At 43.0% G+C, this 17231-nt stretch overlaps 2 protein-coding genes across 3 annotated transcripts; both read right to left on the bottom strand.

Moving 5' to 3' along the window:
* Nucleotides 1-147: 147 nt before the first annotated feature.
* On the bottom strand, nucleotides 148-6828 carry LOC136512283 (homeobox protein HOX1A-like). Of its 2 annotated transcripts, XR_010773022.1 has the most exons (10): nucleotides 6715-6828; nucleotides 4058-4650; nucleotides 3144-3309; nucleotides 2913-3036; nucleotides 2724-2836; nucleotides 2056-2643; nucleotides 1261-1533; nucleotides 1076-1165; nucleotides 566-990; nucleotides 148-303 (listed from the first exon to the last, which is right to left on the bottom strand). XR_010773022.1 is itself a non-coding variant. In XM_066506252.1 (9 exons), exons 2-9 carry the CDS (start codon nucleotides 4516-4518, stop codon nucleotides 619-621), a joined length of 2187 nt encoding a protein of 728 aa, XP_066362349.1. In that variant the 5' UTR covers nucleotides 4519-4650; nucleotides 6715-6828; the 3' UTR covers nucleotides 148-618. The 2 variants fall into 2 exon arrangements, 1 of the variants encoding a protein (XP_066362349.1); XM_066506252.1 differs by having other exon boundaries at nucleotides 148-990.
* Nucleotides 6829-12915: 6087 nt separating this feature from the next.
* On the bottom strand, nucleotides 12916-13910 carry LOC136509958 (protein S40-1-like). Its single transcript, XM_066504537.1, has 2 exons — nucleotides 13810-13910; nucleotides 12916-13654 (listed from the first exon to the last, which is right to left on the bottom strand). Exon 2 carries the CDS (start codon nucleotides 13650-13652, stop codon nucleotides 13131-13133), a length of 522 nt encoding a protein of 173 aa, XP_066360634.1. The 5' UTR covers nucleotides 13653-13654; nucleotides 13810-13910; the 3' UTR covers nucleotides 12916-13130.
* Between the last annotated feature and the right edge of the window lie 3321 nt (nucleotides 13911-17231).

The following is a 17231-nucleotide window of genomic DNA, read 5'->3' as shown; positions in this document are numbered from 1 at the left end:
ATACTGCACTACCCAAGAACATGTACGGAGAGTATGACAAGGAGGGCCAGGAGCTCAAGGACACTGACGTTACCGAAAATGCGATTACATGAAAAGCGCAACGATCTTGTTCTGTCAGAGTCAAAATGGCCGCACTGCAACACTGAATCAGAACAAAGTCCTGTGTTCACATTACGCAAGGTCTGGTACAGCATTCCATCTTACAAGAAAATCAACATCGATGAAAACAGCGCATCTTCTGCATCGTCATAGCAGCACCCTGCTGTTGTTACGGAGCCTTCGGCTTTTGCAATTGAGCTCTTCCTGCAATGACAATAATCGCTACAAATAAATCGAAGGATACCTAATTCCTATAGAGCGCCCCAGAAATCAGAGGAAGCTCTCAGTTGGCTAAGAACGGGAAGCAATAGTATATCTTAATGATGTGCTTGTTAGTTGACTGGCATGATCTAATGAGAGCTAGCTGACTTGCAATGGTATATCTATGTTTTTTGGCTACCAATGTAGAGCCATACAAAGCCAAAGTTTCAAGGGCCATAGCGCTGCAGCGAATTCACGACCCAACCTGGAAATTTCAGGAGCAGTCCAAATTCTGGTTCATGTCTTTGTCTACAAACTTCATCGTCCCATTTTCTTCTTCTTCAACTCCTGCTGTACTGCTTTTTGCCTTGCCTTCTCTGCAAGGTCAGGCCCCGGATTCTGATCCTTGGCAGAATCAACTTTTGACCCTCCCACATCACTTCCAGGGAAATTCTTGCCAAGGTTCTTTCTTGATCCAACCTTTGAAGAGACCGCTTTTTTAGAGATGGTGGCATCCCTGTTTATGGATACATTAGATTCTTCCATCACAGTCCACTCAGGTTCTTTAGGTTGCACACTAGGTGTCACTGGGCTATTAGTATTTTCAGGGCAATGCTTATCTGGACTGATGCCTTTCCTGGAAGAAGCTACCTTTGCGAAATGACGCCTAGATTCAAACCATTTGCTAACCTGTCACCATAATGCACAGCAAGGGTCAAATCCGATGCCAATATAACCATGAGAACCATGCAATTAGAAAATGATAGGAATCCACCTGACGAAATGTTAACCCTAGTTCTTCTGCCAGGCTTTCTTTAACAGAACGACTAGGGTATTGTTGTGTCTTAAAATGTTCATGTAGCTTCTGCAAGGAAAATGATGTGCATCAACTTATTCATCAATTAAAGCAGTCTAAAATGGTTAATTCTGCAACCAATTGTAGTGAATCATAAATGATACCTGATTAACTACTGGACCAAAATGTCCTTTCCTAGCTGTGCTGTTGCTGCCATTAGAAGTAAGATCTCCATGTTTCTCATCTACTGAACCATGAAGAGAATGCAAGCTTTTTTTAGTGCTTTGTGTAGTCAGTCCATTATTATGGTGCACAACTCTGGAGCCTTTTCCTGCAGGAGAATCAGCTTCACCCTCTTCATTGCTTTTTATTGGTGTATTCTTCCCAGACCATTCTTCATCATCACTAGAATCAGATGATGCTTCACCATATGCCTCCTTTTGAGTCCAGCAAGAATAGGAATATGTCATGGTCAGAAAACAAACTTCTCACATGCAAGCATGCACCGAAGAGCATATTGCCTTTAGCAAACAATTCATAACCTCATGCAATATCGACATAGTACATACAGTTGAGTTGCTAAAAAAGGCTAGTGAGTTTAGTTGCGCAAATCAGTATCAAGATTGAATGCAGCAGCACATAGGTATAAGCTAAGAAACCTCTGGAAATACCTAAATTCAAGGCACAGGACATCTCCTAGATTATGCGCATATGTCTTTTCAACATCTTTTGAATTTGCCTCGATTATGCTAGTTTATTGACTACTAGATTATGCACATATGTCTAAGATCACATTCCATGACTAAGCTCATAATTGTACTTTTGAATTTGCCTAGTTCCAGCATGAAACTGAAGCGATCGACTGGATGAAAAACAAACACACAATAGGCGTTATTCAAGACTAAAACACCAAAAAAAGAAAGATTTTAAATATGCACAGATGTAGGTCGAGGGCATACATCATACAGCTTTTTGTAGTCCAACCGTTCAGCCTGCCGTCTCCTTGAAACTGGTAAAACCACACTCTGGTCTATTTCAGTCTCCATAGGGTCATCAGCGGAACTTGCTGTGTTAGCCTGAGCAGTGTTCTTTTCCATATCACCCACCTTGTCATCAGGTAATGGAGGTGATGAAACTTCATCATGTCCACCAGATTTTGCAATCTCCTTACAAAAATCATCCGAGTCAGATGAGAAGTCAGACTCATCAGAACTTGACTTCTTTTCGACATCTTCATTCGAATCAGGACCTGCTGGATCATAGTCATCATCCTCTGAATCTTCAGAAGGTAACCCGAGGTCATCAACCTTCTTCTTGTCCATCAAAGGTTCCGAATCATCAGAACAGGTCAAAAAGTCTGAGTCATCAGAGTCTGATCCTCCATCCTCATCCTCTTCGTCTTCAGACGATCCTTCTTCCTTACTGACCACATGCTCTTCAGGCATATTGGGGTCAAAGTCATTGTCATCCGAGTCATCTGATGGAAGATCAAATGCGTCATCTTGCTTAGAGCCATTTGCCATAGCAGCTGCCTCTGGAAAAACTTTCTGCAAAAATAAATGTACTACTGAGTTGAAATGTAATTCAATTTGTAAATTGTTACTGTTCTTATAAAGGGAATTTTTACCTCCCAAGAGTCCTCAATGGAGAGGTCACTCCCCTGGAGATCATTTATTAGATCTATACAGTCTATCTTGCAATCACACGCTGGGCAGAGCCATCCTTCATCTCCCATGGGGACTACAAATGAATGGTGCTCATGAATAAATGCCGAAACAAGAATTACTGATACTATGAAAGTGGAAAAGAATATTACTATCTTCAGTACGCAGAGGAGGATTTAAACAGTTCTGGTGGAACCCTCTGTCACAAGCTCCATCGCAGAGAATGATATCATTACCCAATGTAGAATCTTTCGAACCACAAGTGGCACAAAAGATCTGTGATTTATGAAACATTGTCACTGATTAAAATGCTGAGCATAACAGAACACAATTACTAGATAATACAGATACATTGATGGAATCAAAATTACATGCTGACTTACATCTTCACAAGATATTTCTCCTTCAGAATCAAATAAAGATTCGTCAATTTTCCCCTTTGAGAGAAGAGAATCAATATTCTGGAAGACTTCCCGTATTCTCAATTTGCATCGTAAGATTTCTGATTTGGCCCGTTCAAGCTCCTTCTCAGGTCTTATCTTATCCAAACTGCATGTTTATACATGGACGTCAGTCATTTTATATTGCAACAGAATTTGTGATGAACTCAACAGCTAAAGAAATATCACGGCAGTAGCAAAATCCCAAGACGCTGTCTGTTAATGCAAAGTTGAAGATTTTTTTTACACCACGTGTGCATCTGATCAGCAACTGAGCCTAATAGGCCATATAAATTTAACGAAACCAAGCACACATCATGACTGGCAGCGAGAAGAGGCAGAGATACTAACTGTATATAGAGAGAACATAACCAGTGACGTCAGGATGATATCAGAAAGAGTGAAACAATAGAGTTTCAGTGACGGCAAAACATGTGTGAATTGTGACACAAAAGGCCCATCATTTGATAAGGCAAAGGAATACATGGAAGGGGAAATCAGGTGCAAAATGATGGGTTGGGGTTGGGGGGGGGGGGGGGGGGGGGGGGTGCGCTAAAGGATGTAATCCACTTGACAAGTGTATTTAAGCTAAAATAGTCAAACCTATTAGTCAGTTTTGTAGCACACAACACTATTGTGGTTGGTTTTGGTTAACAAAGAAACTTAAGGATTTTGGCTAGCACATAATACACGGCCTTGCAGCACTATTCAATAACCCTGGCAACACATAGGGAATGAAGAACCAGACTTCTAAACACATATGTAATACCAGTTACTAATAATATAAGAGAAAAAGAATTTAAATTCAGAAGATGCTAGCAACTCAAAATTCCAAATAATAATATAGAGTGACAAACCTTTGATTTTTCCAGCCTTCGCTAGCATAAGCTTCAATTAGGCTTTGCTCATAATTCATTCGGTTCAAAATGTATCTAACCCGTTTACGAATTTGTGAAAACTCATCTGTGGAACTTTTGTTTGAGGCTCTGCTCTTTTTTCTTCTCTTGGCAGCCGGTTGTACTGGAGTCTGTACATGCTCGGTAGGTGTCATCTTTGAACTTGATGTGGAGCGAAGCACCCTGACATCATTATCAGATGACCTCAAAGTATATGCTTGACCTATTAGTCCTTGGGAACCTTTTTTACCTCTGTTTGCTGCCCTTTTATAGTTTTTCCTTATCCCCAAGTTATTTGGCACTGGTTGAGATGTAGACAGCAAAACTGGATGCTCAAGGTTCTCAGGATTCTGACTAGAGCTCGCACCATTTTCAATCTTACCATTGCCCTCAACTGGACAGTGAGCTGTATTTTTTTCCATAGTAAAAGTTCACTAAAATTTCATCAATTTACAGTAGACAAAAAGCAGTCTTAGAAAACCGTCTTCCTGAGGACCGCAGTGAAAAAAAAGAAGCTCTATGTGGCGGAGCCAGATTCACCAGCACCTTGCAATCTACAGCAAAGAAATAAAGATGAATGAATAATGGTTACATGGACTCAACAGTCAAGTACCTATTAAAGTCTTACACACCCCTGATTTGAACCAGGTTTGATTTGTTCCCCATTATTCAAAATTATTAGACTAGCTGATGATCTTTTTAGTTGAAAACGAGCAAGAACATCCATCACTGTTAAGTGATTAGCTGCCAAAAGATCCCTCAGAGAACATGCTCGGCTGTTCTTAAGGCAACATATGTCCTTTCCCATTACCAACGTTTCCTTCACGCATTCAGCTTCAGCCTTCAGCTGAGATGCATTTCTTCCCATCAAAACAGAAAGTGGTTGCATCACTTCTTTTCCCATTTTTGTTTTTGCTTTGCTTTTTTCTTGGTACGCATTCTGATTTCTATAGTCACCTCAATGTTGTAATGTATATCAAAAACATTTTACTGGATGTTTAAAGCATTCAGCTAGCAGAAGATCAAGACTTTTTACTATATATCAAAAGCATAATATATACTCATTCTTTTTTGTTTGTAATTTTAGACTTGTCCATGAAAATTGACGAACTACATATATAGAAAAACAAAGGAACTACGTTCGAAAACTGTAGCAAACATAGCTATGCCTCTTTTCCTGAAATCCTGTAGGTACAAATAAAGAATAACACTTTTCACAACTTAAATGACAAACAAAAAGACAGCTGGTCATTTCTCATTGGAATCAATAACTTCTTAGCATCTAAATAGGAGTTCCATAGAATTTTCATAAGCACCATTGCAATTTGTAATGTCAGCAAGGACTAAAAAAAAAACTGGGTTCCGAACAAAGATAGTAATTAAAAAGGTATTACTAGAAAACTTACATATAGAAAGAAAAAAAAGTCAAGCAAGCGACAATTAACAGGAGGTGCATATTATAACCGTATATTTCCAAAACAATAACATATTGGCAACTTCTATAACGTAAAAAACAAGGCAAGCTCAAGCCAATTCCGCATTTCGCTTGACGACAACACAGAAAAAGATGTCTGAAGCCTCGATGACCTTGGCCAAGAAACAGGCAGCTTGCAGCTCATATCCTGCTTCCACGTGTTATGGACCGTGTACGTCCAGAGCTCCAACTCCGCAGCATGCCATGCAATGCTGGGTGCTACCCTCCACCCCTCCCCATTTCTATTGGTAGAGGGTGATCTTGGCATAGCATTTCCAAAGCGCATCTAATTTGAAAGAGAAAATCACAGCCGCTTACTGTATATCCATTCTACACACTAGTCCCATCTCTATGCATCCTGAATTATCTTGAACAATAGGGTGAAGTCAAGGAATGATTTGCCTTTCATAGTGGCGCTGGATTTTATTTCCTACTGCCAAGGTAGGTTAGTTGTTCTAAACACGAACTGCTTTCACACCAAACATCTGGCCCCAAATCTACCTGCATTGTTCGGCTGCTATAAATTCCCAGGATTTCCTTCCGGTGGTCATATACTTCCACAGTGGCTGCTATAAATTCCCAGGATTTCCTTCCGGTGACCATCTACTTCCACAGCGTGCAGAGCTATATCCACGAGGACCCCTGGATCCACAAAATTCAAGCTGGAAGCTCGTTTCTCCCCCCTATGCTAAGTAAAAAGGGGTTGCAAACTGCAACCAGCCGTGGGCTAAAAATGACTTTCGTGTTTTGCGACCAGCCAACCCACATATGTCCGGCTCCCCAGAACAAACGAACTATCGGAACCCTAGAAATTATACCCTTCTTAATGTGGCATTCGAACGCCACAGCACCGAACCACATCACACCCTCTGAAATCCCCTATCCCCACGAATTGTTGCAGAAACAGAGCTCAACCGCCGACAGAAATCATATCGTACCACACCATGACCCCGAGCTCCCTCCACAGAACAGGCCGGCGCGAAAGCTCCCCTGACGAAACTAAATCGCGAGAAGCAGGATACGAATCCAGAGCTCCGAGCACGGCGTTTGACTGCAGCCAGAGGAACGAGAACGAGACGCGCGCGCGCGTGCGCAGCGGGGAAACGGAGAGGCGAGAGGGACACACGGGGGAGAGGGTACTCACCGCTGCGAGCTCGCGATGCAGCACCACGGAGAAGCTTCCAGGCCCGGCGGCTCTCCTCTCCCGCGTGGGGCGAGGGGGCGGGGGAGGAAGAGGGGGGACGGCGTGAGCCGTGAGCGAAGCGGCGGGCGGAATAAAAAGGCGTGTGTGCACGGCTCAGGAGCCGAAACGGCAGCACGCACGGGATCCCCCGCTCGGCGCGTGGGTGGGCCGGATGTGCCACGATGGGCTGACAGTTTGCTACGCCAAGGTTGGGCAGAGCCACGGTCCCGCCCGAGTTGGACCGAAAATGCCAAATGACTGAATGAATAGCGCCTTCCTCCCATTTATCAGCACGCAGGATTAGAGCTAAAAGATATAAAAAAAGGATTAGAGCTAAAAAAATGGCAAATGGCAGATTTTTTTGCTAAAAAAATTATCAGCACATAGGATTCGAGCCAGCTAATCAGCACTCAGCGGTCAGCACAGTCTATCGGCCTGACAGATGGCACATTTTCCGTAATAAATAAACACAGTACAGACAATCACATCATTATTTTTATTTTTAATCATATTACAGTGCTCATATAATTTTTTAATAATGGAACAAAGTTCCAGCCTCTCATGGCAGAACCACCCTAATTATATGACCCACGTACACCTGTCATTGTCCTTGAGACCTCTTACTGTTGTACACGAAAGTCAGATAACTTGGGTAGTATGTCGGATGTCCTCGGGAAACCCCGAATCATCCACATTTTACAACTCATACAGGATCAACATAGAGTTACCACAACATTACAATACTTGGTACAAAAATAACTTATATCAGAGTGCGAAAGATTTACAATATTAGTTTACAAAACATGTTCAAGTCAAACTTAACTTAAGTTCCAAAATGTGAGTAGAATTGTGGAAGCGACTTAGGTAAAGCATCTAAGGTAGAAGAGATGTTCAGATCATGTCGAGCCCACCGACATGACCTTAACTAGCAGCATAAGTCAGAACCTGCAACAGGGGTTAACAAACCCTGAGTACTTAAGGTACTCAACAAGTCTTACCCGACTAAAATAAAAGACTCCAAGGGTATGCAGGCTAAAAAAAAGTTAGAAGCAAGAATAACTTTGCAGAAAAGCTTACTACAATTGGATTCTTACTTTCAATGTTTTAGCTTTGTATTAGGTCATTTTAAGTATCCAGTTTGCACATAATCTAAACCAATCACTTCATTATTCATCTCATTTCATCTTGTCTCAGCTTATATCCATCAATAACCGATACATGTTCAGAGGGTCGAGTCTCCATAATCGAGGAGCATGACGATTTGAATCGATTTAGCCCAGCTGAAGTTTCCTTACCACACGACATACGCAGGTCCTAGACCTAAATATATCAACCTTCACTCAGATCCTCCAAAACATGAACCGGCCTGCGCTACTCAAGAGCACAATACTCCACCTCCCTGCGTTGTTCATCCTTGACGGATTCACAGGATGTGTACACGCTACTTTCACCATCTCCTTACTCCCAGTGCGCAGTTGTCTTTTCTCATAATGGAATAGCCAAGGTATCATGCTTACCGGAATATATGGTCAATACTGCGAAGTCTCGACCACATGGTGGCCTACAACGAACGGTGCTCAATAGACACAGGCGGGGCACTACGTTAAGACTCAAACTTGACGCAAGCAAAGAGTCCGCTCGATCTCAGATTAAACATTATTATTACCATGGTATTCTCACGATCCATAAACAGAGCCGAGAAGAACCAAGGTAAAACCTATTTCTCGCGAACGATGAAACCATCACTCGACTTCTATTGAAGTCTAAGCATTACTAAGCATTAGGGATATCGATCTATTCAGACTAGCATGGTAGAACTAAGGATGCTTGAATATCAAGGTAATCATGCAGTAACGGTATTCAACTAACTCCTAATTACTTAATGCACATCTCACAAGACTTAAGGTGTAACAAAGACTTATAAATACTAAGAGATGTTAATGGTTCGAGGCTTGCCTACGTTGTAGAGAAGGTTAGATTCCACAGAGGATCACAAGAGTTAGACTTGACACCAACACCACTGGTGGATGGACCTTCTCTGAAACTTAATTAACTTGAGTCTTCTCACTCTCGTACACTACACGTAATAAATGATGCTTTATTTAACATGATGGACTACATGCCATGATACATGATGAGAGGTGCACAAGTGCATAATAGAAGTTAAACAAAATAATTATCTTGAGTACAACTTTCCTTCACTAAGAACTAAGGTCATTATCTTACAAAGCATTTTAATTATTATCCTTAAGTTAACTAGTTGTTAACATGAAAAGATTAACTTAACATGGACCAGTAAGATTAACATGAAAAGCATCTACAAAGCATAACCACTTACTCAATTGTTGCACAGAAGAAGCAATCAAGGTTTATATACATGCATCTACTAATTAAGCATTTAATTAAACCGAATTAGGTTGCCAAGGAACAACAGGGGTTTGGTGTTTCAAGATCTACAATCAATTCCAAAATACACCAAAGCCATTTTATGATTTATACTAATTATTTTGGTAATTATTAATTAATAAATAAAGCATGTAATTAAGTGGATAAATTAAAATTATCAAAATGGTACTATAATTTTTATGAAGGCAGACCTAACCATGTAAAGCGCATACAAAAAGTTTCATTATTAAACGATTATTATTTTAGCCTATAAAAATCATGCAAGGTCCATTTTGCAATTAAAAGAGGTAATTTTTAAAACATTACTTATCATGGGCAACTAGTATTTTTCTATAATAGAGCACATCATTATAAGGCTACACAAAAAATTTCATATTTTTATCATGATCCTACAATTAGTTATGAATTAATTAAGAAAATGTACCTTTAAATATTTTCTGAAAAAAGATAAATCATTTTTCTACGCTAAAAATCATTTTTTACTAACCCCTTAACTAACCCCGGTCGCTGACAGAGGGGGCCTGGGGTCAAACTGACCCAGGCCGGCCTTGACCGAGCAAAGTTCGACGGGTACACGTCGGAGATCGCCGGCGGCGAGGTCTTCGGTGAAGGAAACGGCACCTACATGACCCTTACGACCTGGCGCACCTACCCATGGGCTCAAACAGACAGATTAGGGTTAGCAACGTGCTCAACCACGGCCATGGCGGCACGGCGATGCGAAGCACGACGGCGCGGCGGAAGGTTTGCACCTCCTGCGGTTGGCTGGCCTACATAGGGCTCGGGGTGGCCTCAGTATGCTCACCTAGACCTCTAGACCACACGGTCGAGGCGGAGATAGCGCCGACGGGGCTGCCGGGGTTGAGGACGAGCACGGCGGCGCGAACCAATGGCGAGGTCGCATTTCGACGCGTCCTGAATGGTAGAGGTTAAAAGAGGGGACCTATGAGCATCACGGCATCTCAAAGAATACAAAACATGAGAGAGGAGGGAGGGAGATGTGGCTGAGTGAGCTGGCCACAGTGAGGTGTGACACGACGAACATGGCGGCCTGCCGTGATGGGAAGCAAGCGTGCGGCCAAATCCGGTGGAGACTAACGGTGCGAGCGGATCGAGTGGAAGTTCAAGGACAAGGTGAGGCTGCTGCGGGATGAATTGGACGGAGACAAAGCAAGTGCTGCGAATTTTGCCAGCGAAGGGAGCTCGACCGGCGGCGGCGGCAGAGAGGAGAGAAAGGGGCTCCAAGCCGAGCCATACTTTTTTTAGTCGATAAATAATATTTTTCTCTCATAACAAATCAGCCAACCGTTTTTTAACAAGGCCAGGCGCGAAGCATCGACGAGCGCCAGCAGCTGCTTGGCCTTTCCACGCAGGCAGCTGGGTGTCCAAGCGCGAGAAACGACGAGCGACAGTAACCGACTGACAGAGCATTTTCAAATCCCTAGATCTCCCGATTTCACTACTAAACGCGATGAGAGACCTTAAGCAAAGTTGTTCATCCACCTTTGGTCTCCAACATTGTCCACAGGCTCAAACTCTAATTCTAACCGAATTGATAGATCTAAGGTGAAGAACAAGGGTACTTGTAAACTGAAAACTGGATTCAATTAACAGGGTTTTTGAAACAGTTTGCTTAGCAACTTTAGTATTTAATTAGTGAACAATTATGACTCAATCATCTCAACTAATTACATAGTAACAAAGATCAAGTATTCTACCAATCAATGCAACAAAAGTTGGACAAATTTTATTTATAAAATTTTATTTAATAATTCACCAAAAATTGAACTTAACAACTGATATTCAAAAACTTAGGCAGAAATTTGCTAAGTTTGAAAGTCAACCTTGAATTCAATTTTTGAGCTCAAACTTAAACATATTTGATTTAGAAATTCAAACCAACTTTCATTCCATATGAAAACACACACTTTGCACTTCAAAGTTTATATTAACAAACTTTTAATTGTTTAAGCCATTATCAACCTATAAATTCACAAAGAACCTTAAACATTAATATTGTTAACATTTTCATGTAACATGTGAAACACCTTATATGCAACAGGAGGAGCTATAATTGAAACATGGGTTGTATTAATGTCACAATGCCTGATGATTATGCATAATGATGCTCATGATCAAGTTTTATTTGCTTCTAAACATCTAGGATGTTGTACTTCTACCATCCGTGGATGATACACCAATGCCATAAGGCTTACACGTCCAAAGAAAAAAAACAAAGTTCAGCCTAACTAGTGGGGCACAACGAACAAAGCAGAACACTAGTCTTGAATACGATTCATGAAGTTCCAGCCGAACTTCGTGAAGACGGCCGTGATCAACGTCTCTCTGCATCCCTCAGAGAACAACGGTCTCTCCTCCTCCTTGTGCAGCATGGACCACTGTTGTATCCAATACGTTGTCCTAAAAATTACCTACATTGGTGTATTAGGTTTAGCTTTGTTAAATATCATATCGTTTCTATTCAACCAAATTGACCAACACAGTGCAGCGGCTCCTAGCAAAATTTGGTTTATAAGTTTTAGGCTTAAACCATGTAGTTGGGAATTTAGCATATTGACGAAATTAGCGGGAGGTTGAATTCCATATGTGATATGCACAGTATTCCAAACAAAACGTACGAAGTAGCCGTCAAAGAAAAAATGTTGAATAGATTCAACGGTACTACAAAGACAGCATTTGATACTTCTCTGACACTTTCTCTTAGCTAAATTATCTTTTGTAAGGGTTACCTCGCCCCAGGGGCGGATCCAACGGAGGGGGCTCGAGCCCCCCCTACCCATACCGAAGCAGTGGAACCTCCTGTAGAGCCCCCATGAAGTTTTAGGCAAAATTCTATAGTGTAGGGGGCTGAGACTTAAGATCGAGGAGCAGTGTTGTTCAGCCCTCCCTAAAATATTTTCTGGATCCGCCGCTGCCTCGCCCCACACAAATCTAGACCTTCGAAGTATTGACATGGGTCTGGAAGGATCCTAAAAATTCTGAATTGCCCCATCTCCTCTGGAATTTATCTCCTCTGCCGTCATTTCAGTTTGAGCCGGCTCATCTTGAGATTTTGAAATTAACGAAGTCGGATGCATCAACAGAATAACACTGTTAAATAAAATCCAAAAAATACAGACACACGTATCATTTCAAGAATTTAAACTTAGGTAGATATATTTCACCACATGAAATTCAACTAGCTGAGGTATACTCTCGGTTCGCGTCGGACACATATGCTACGTGGTGCTGAAAGCGATTTGAAATGCTGATCCAGTGCGTACGTACGTCGGCCGGTTTTCTATTTTTGCACGTCTCTCTAACATCTAGAAATTATCATATTTAGACAAAAAAAAAATACTTTCGCCGTCTTCGAAAGCTACGGCGACTATTCATTAATTAGGCATGTAATACGATCCCCGCAGGAACACGGAACTTGTGCTTGGTCGCTCGTACAAAACAGAACAGGACTCCTAGGCATCCACCCTGCAGGGAGTTCTGTACAATGCGCATCATCACTGTAGTAGTTTGTTGTTTTGCCCGCCATTCCAAACGTAACTTTCCTTGAGTCGGATGCGGACGCTCCTTGGAAATGGACTGTTAGGTGCCGTCGCTCTCGCAGACTTGGGGTTGGGGGGTGATCGATGCGAACCCGCACGTCCCAAACGTCCAGACGCGACAAGAACGTCTCTGTCCATCCCTTCAATTCGCTGAGCTGAATGTCCATCGTTCTAGATCCATCATGCCCACACGAACTGACGCATGCAGCAGCATATTTAATTTAGTTTGGAAATTACAAATAAACTCCATCTGAAAAACGCTAACTAACCCTCGTTCTGCAAATTTGGAAACTACTCCTGTATTACACAGTCGATTTTGAAAATTGAAATGCAAAACTGCTCGGCTCGGCTAATAATTAAGCTTAGCTACGGATCATCATCCTAATTGCATTGCATGCAGGAGAGGATGCATCAGGTCTCGATGAACCCGGTCATGCGGAGCACGGCCGTGCGCACGGTCTGGAGGTCGCGGCCCTTGAGCGTGCGACCGCGCCCCTCGCACATGGACGAGGCCGCCCTCCCCTCCGACAGCCGCCACCTCGCCTCCAGAGCTACGTGCGGCGGCACAAACGCCGCCTCGTCGTCGTCGTCGCCGTAGTAGTCCTCCGCCGCCCATGAGGAGGAGGATGGCCGCTTCACTGCGGCTACGGGGATGACGATGGGCACCGGCGCCGATGACGATGACGAGCCCGCCGGTCGACGGACTTTACTGCTGCCTCCTCCGTGAGCAGCAGCGTCGTCGTCGTCCACGCGGGGGCGGGGACGGGGGCGGGGGCAGCAGGGCTGCTTCCTGCCTGGCCAGCAGTGCGGCTGCTGCCGCTGGTCGTCGCGGCCGCCGTCATCCGGGCTGTGGTGGCGGTGATCCCGCCACAGCACGTCGTCGGCTTCTTGGAGCCCCTCCGCCATAGTCGCCGCCGGAGCTACTAAGCACATCTCTGCTGATCGAGGGTGGTTACGTTGCTGTCTTGCTGACGATATATATATATAGATCGATCGATCAAACTGCACGCAGCGACGTGTGCGCATATATAGGGAATTAAGGAAGGTGAAAGATAACCGCTAATGATATGATGTGTGACAGTGAGCACACCGGGGAGTAACAATGGCGACACCCGCGTGGAAAAGGGGCGGCCGCGCGCCGCGCGACGTGCGTCAGTGCGTGCATGCCTGCATGGCCGGGGCCGGTTGGCGCGCCGGTGCTCGCTCGCTCCGCTCGTGCCGTCGTGCGCCAGCGGTTTATTTCATTTCACAGTGTCGTCGTAGGTCGTAACGGTGTAAGGATTTGGGGCTTTACGCCGGCCGGCTGGCCGGCAACCGCTGCAACGCTGGCTGTTTCGACTTTTTGACGGCCGCGATGTCGCCGAAGTTAGCTTAGTAGCCGAACCTTTCGATTTCCCGGGTTCCGTGTGCACGTAGCGGAGAGCTGGAGGAGATGCCGGGTCAAGATGTGCTGCTGTGCGCCTGTGCATGCAGGGTACTTGAGGGAAGAGCACACTTGCAGCGAGTTCACGGGGATTAATTGAAAATGGCCGAACACACAAATTTACTAATCGCATTGCATTCAGATACCATGATACCAAGTGCTTGTGACTGATCTGTTTTGGAAATGTACGTAGCTGAGGTTTAGCCATGACTGACCTGGACTCAGTAGGCTATGGCAAGGCTGATGGAGTAAGGGCCCTTTCGGATCCACTAGTATTATATTAATATTTAGCTAGCTCATTATTATTATTATTATTATTATTATTATTATTATATTATTATTATTATTATTATTATTATTATTATTATTTATTATTATTATTATTATTATTATTATTATTATTATTATTATATTATTATTATTATTATTATTATTATTATTATTATTATTATTATTATTAATAATAATAATAATAATAATAATAATAATAATAATAATAATAATAATAATAATAATAATAATAATAATAATATAATAATAATAATAATAATAATAATAATAATAATAATAATAATAATAATAATAATAATAATAATAATAATAATAATAATAATAATATGTAGCTAATAGGCCACCTATTAGCAGCTCCAAAGAGGCTAATAAAACTAATAGTGAAGAGCATATCTAAGAATTTCTCTTAAACTTATTTTCTAAATTATCATCGAGAGAGTCAATTGAATAATAATTGAACTCTATATATTTTCACCCTACAATAGTTCCTCTATATCTTGTGCATACTATAGAGATCCAACCCCGTTTTTCATCTTTGGCTGGTGAGAAATCTAGAATACATTATGACTATATTTAGAGATCTAATTAAAAAGCTTTTGGACAATATTATTTAAAAAAAATATTCCTATCAATGAGGAATGATATAAAGAGGCTCTTGGAGTTTCTTAAACTGATACGGAGTAGTTAGTTGGTCTATTAGCATATTTGTTTGGATCCACTGGTACAAATTTTAGCTGCTAACTATTAGCACTAGTAGATCCAAACAGACCTTAACGTTGAGGGTTGTAAAAGAAGTCTAGCATTTTTCAATTACAAAATCCAACCTCCAACCTTTTCCTTATTAATTTATTAAAGCATCTCCAAGAGTCTTTCTAAAATTTACTTTCTAAATCATTATTTAAAAAGTCATTTGATGGCAAATAATATTTTCTATATATTCATACTCTCCAACAGCTTTTCTATATCTTGTGCACGCTCCATAGAGAGTTATTCTTGTCCCCCATCTTTGGCCAACGAGAAAGGATGTCTATATTTTAAGATCAAATTAAAGAGGCTGTTAGATGGTATTTTTCACTAAATATCTATTAAAGAGGAGGTTGTTGAAAGGTCCTAAATGACTAGAGAGGGTGAATAGCAAAAAAAATTCTACAACTATACTTAAGTGAAATGGTTAGATAATTAAGTGGCGAAACGAGTGTTGTACTAACCTCCTCAAAATACAAGTCACCTGTAACACCCTAAAATTTGTTTTCTCAAAAAGAGTTAAATTCATCTAATTGTGTATTTTTGTGTACATTTAAACCTAGGGTAAATAATAATTTTTATTGAAATTAAAATTCATCATAAGTTTAGTAACATGGTTGTGCATTCATGCTGCTGCATATTATTTTTGTATTGTGTGGTTTGAAATCAAATTTCAAATTGATTTGAATTTGTACTCAAAATTGGTTTGAAAAACTAGTTTAGAAAAAGAAAAAAGGATTTTTCCTTCTCTCCCTTGAATCCGGCCCGAGCAACCCAGCTTCATTTGCTTTCCCCTCTCTCTTGGCTTTGGCCCAGTCGCAGCAGCGCCGGGCCGTTCTCCTCCCCGCGTGGCCCATTTCCCTTTCTCCGCCATAGGCCGACCCAGCCAGGCCGCAGCCCAGCAGGCCAACCCGTGCGACCGCCCGTGTTCTCCCTCTCTCACTGTGACTGACGGAGTGGCCCCGCTCGCCAGATGCGTCTTCCTCCTTCCGTCGCTGCAACGGGCTCTGCTACCACCGAGTCTGCCTTCGCCACGCTGCGCTTGGCGTGCGCCCCACGCCCCTGCGCCTTATATAAGCCAGCCTCTACGTGCGCGCCGCCCTCCCTTAACCCTAGTGCAGCACCGCTCGAGCCCTAGCCTCACTGTCCTGCGCTTGATGGATCTTGCCGAGCTCGATGACACCCGTCGCCGCTGCGAACATCGTTTGGTGTTTCCTCTCCATTCCCATCCCTCTGTCGCGTTTGGTATAGGGTGATGAAGCTGAAGAAGCTCTTTCCTTGGTTTTCCTTGCTCTCTGTCGAACGCTCACCGTTGTCGTTGCCTTGTAGGACGTGGTCGTCCGCCCCGCCGTGCCCTACACCGTCACCAAGCCGTCTCCGCCCAAGAGAAGTGTCTAGGTGAGTTCATCATCGTCGCTAGACCTCCCTGTGCCTTCCCCGTGGAGAACTAAAGCGTATCCATTTGTCGATGTTTCGGACTAGCGGGCCCTCAACCAACTAGTAAAAATGTACTGCGTGCCCCTAATCCCGGATGGTGATGCAAAGAGACACAAGGTTTATACTGGTCCGGGCAATAGGTGCCCTACGTCCAGTCTGAGAGATCGATTTTGTATTCCTTGCACCGAAATGCTCGTAGTAGGGGGTTACAAGCAGGGCGAGAGAGGGGGCTAGTCCCAGGTCTCTGCGTGGAGCGACGTGGATTGCTTGAGATGTTGATCTCAGGCGGTGGGGAAGCGTGCGCGTCATAGAGTGCCAAGCGTGTGTTCATCTACCTCGTGAGCCCGTCTATGCCTGGGGTGTGCGAGTGTGAGAGTAAGTCTGTCCTCCTATACGTGTTCGTCTATCTCATGCGCTCGGGCCCCCCTAGAAACGGCCCTGATCCATCCCTTTTATAGTTGAAGGGGGACAGGGGTGATACATGTGTTAGCTACGCGGCATCGTGCGAACAGAGGTGGCATGTCCAAACCCTGTAGCCTATCACTATTGCGGCATGGTTGATGGAGTGGTCCTACCCTTGAAGTGCTGGAGCAACACACCGGTCACATCCGATCATG

The sequence above is a fragment of the Miscanthus floridulus genome, chromosome 16 (genome assembly GCF_019320115.1).
Source record: "Miscanthus floridulus cultivar M001 chromosome 16, ASM1932011v1, whole genome shotgun sequence".
Lineage (NCBI taxonomy): Eukaryota > Viridiplantae > Streptophyta > Magnoliopsida > Poales > Poaceae > Miscanthus > Miscanthus floridulus.
This window is presented reverse-complemented; position numbering and strand designations above follow the sequence as displayed.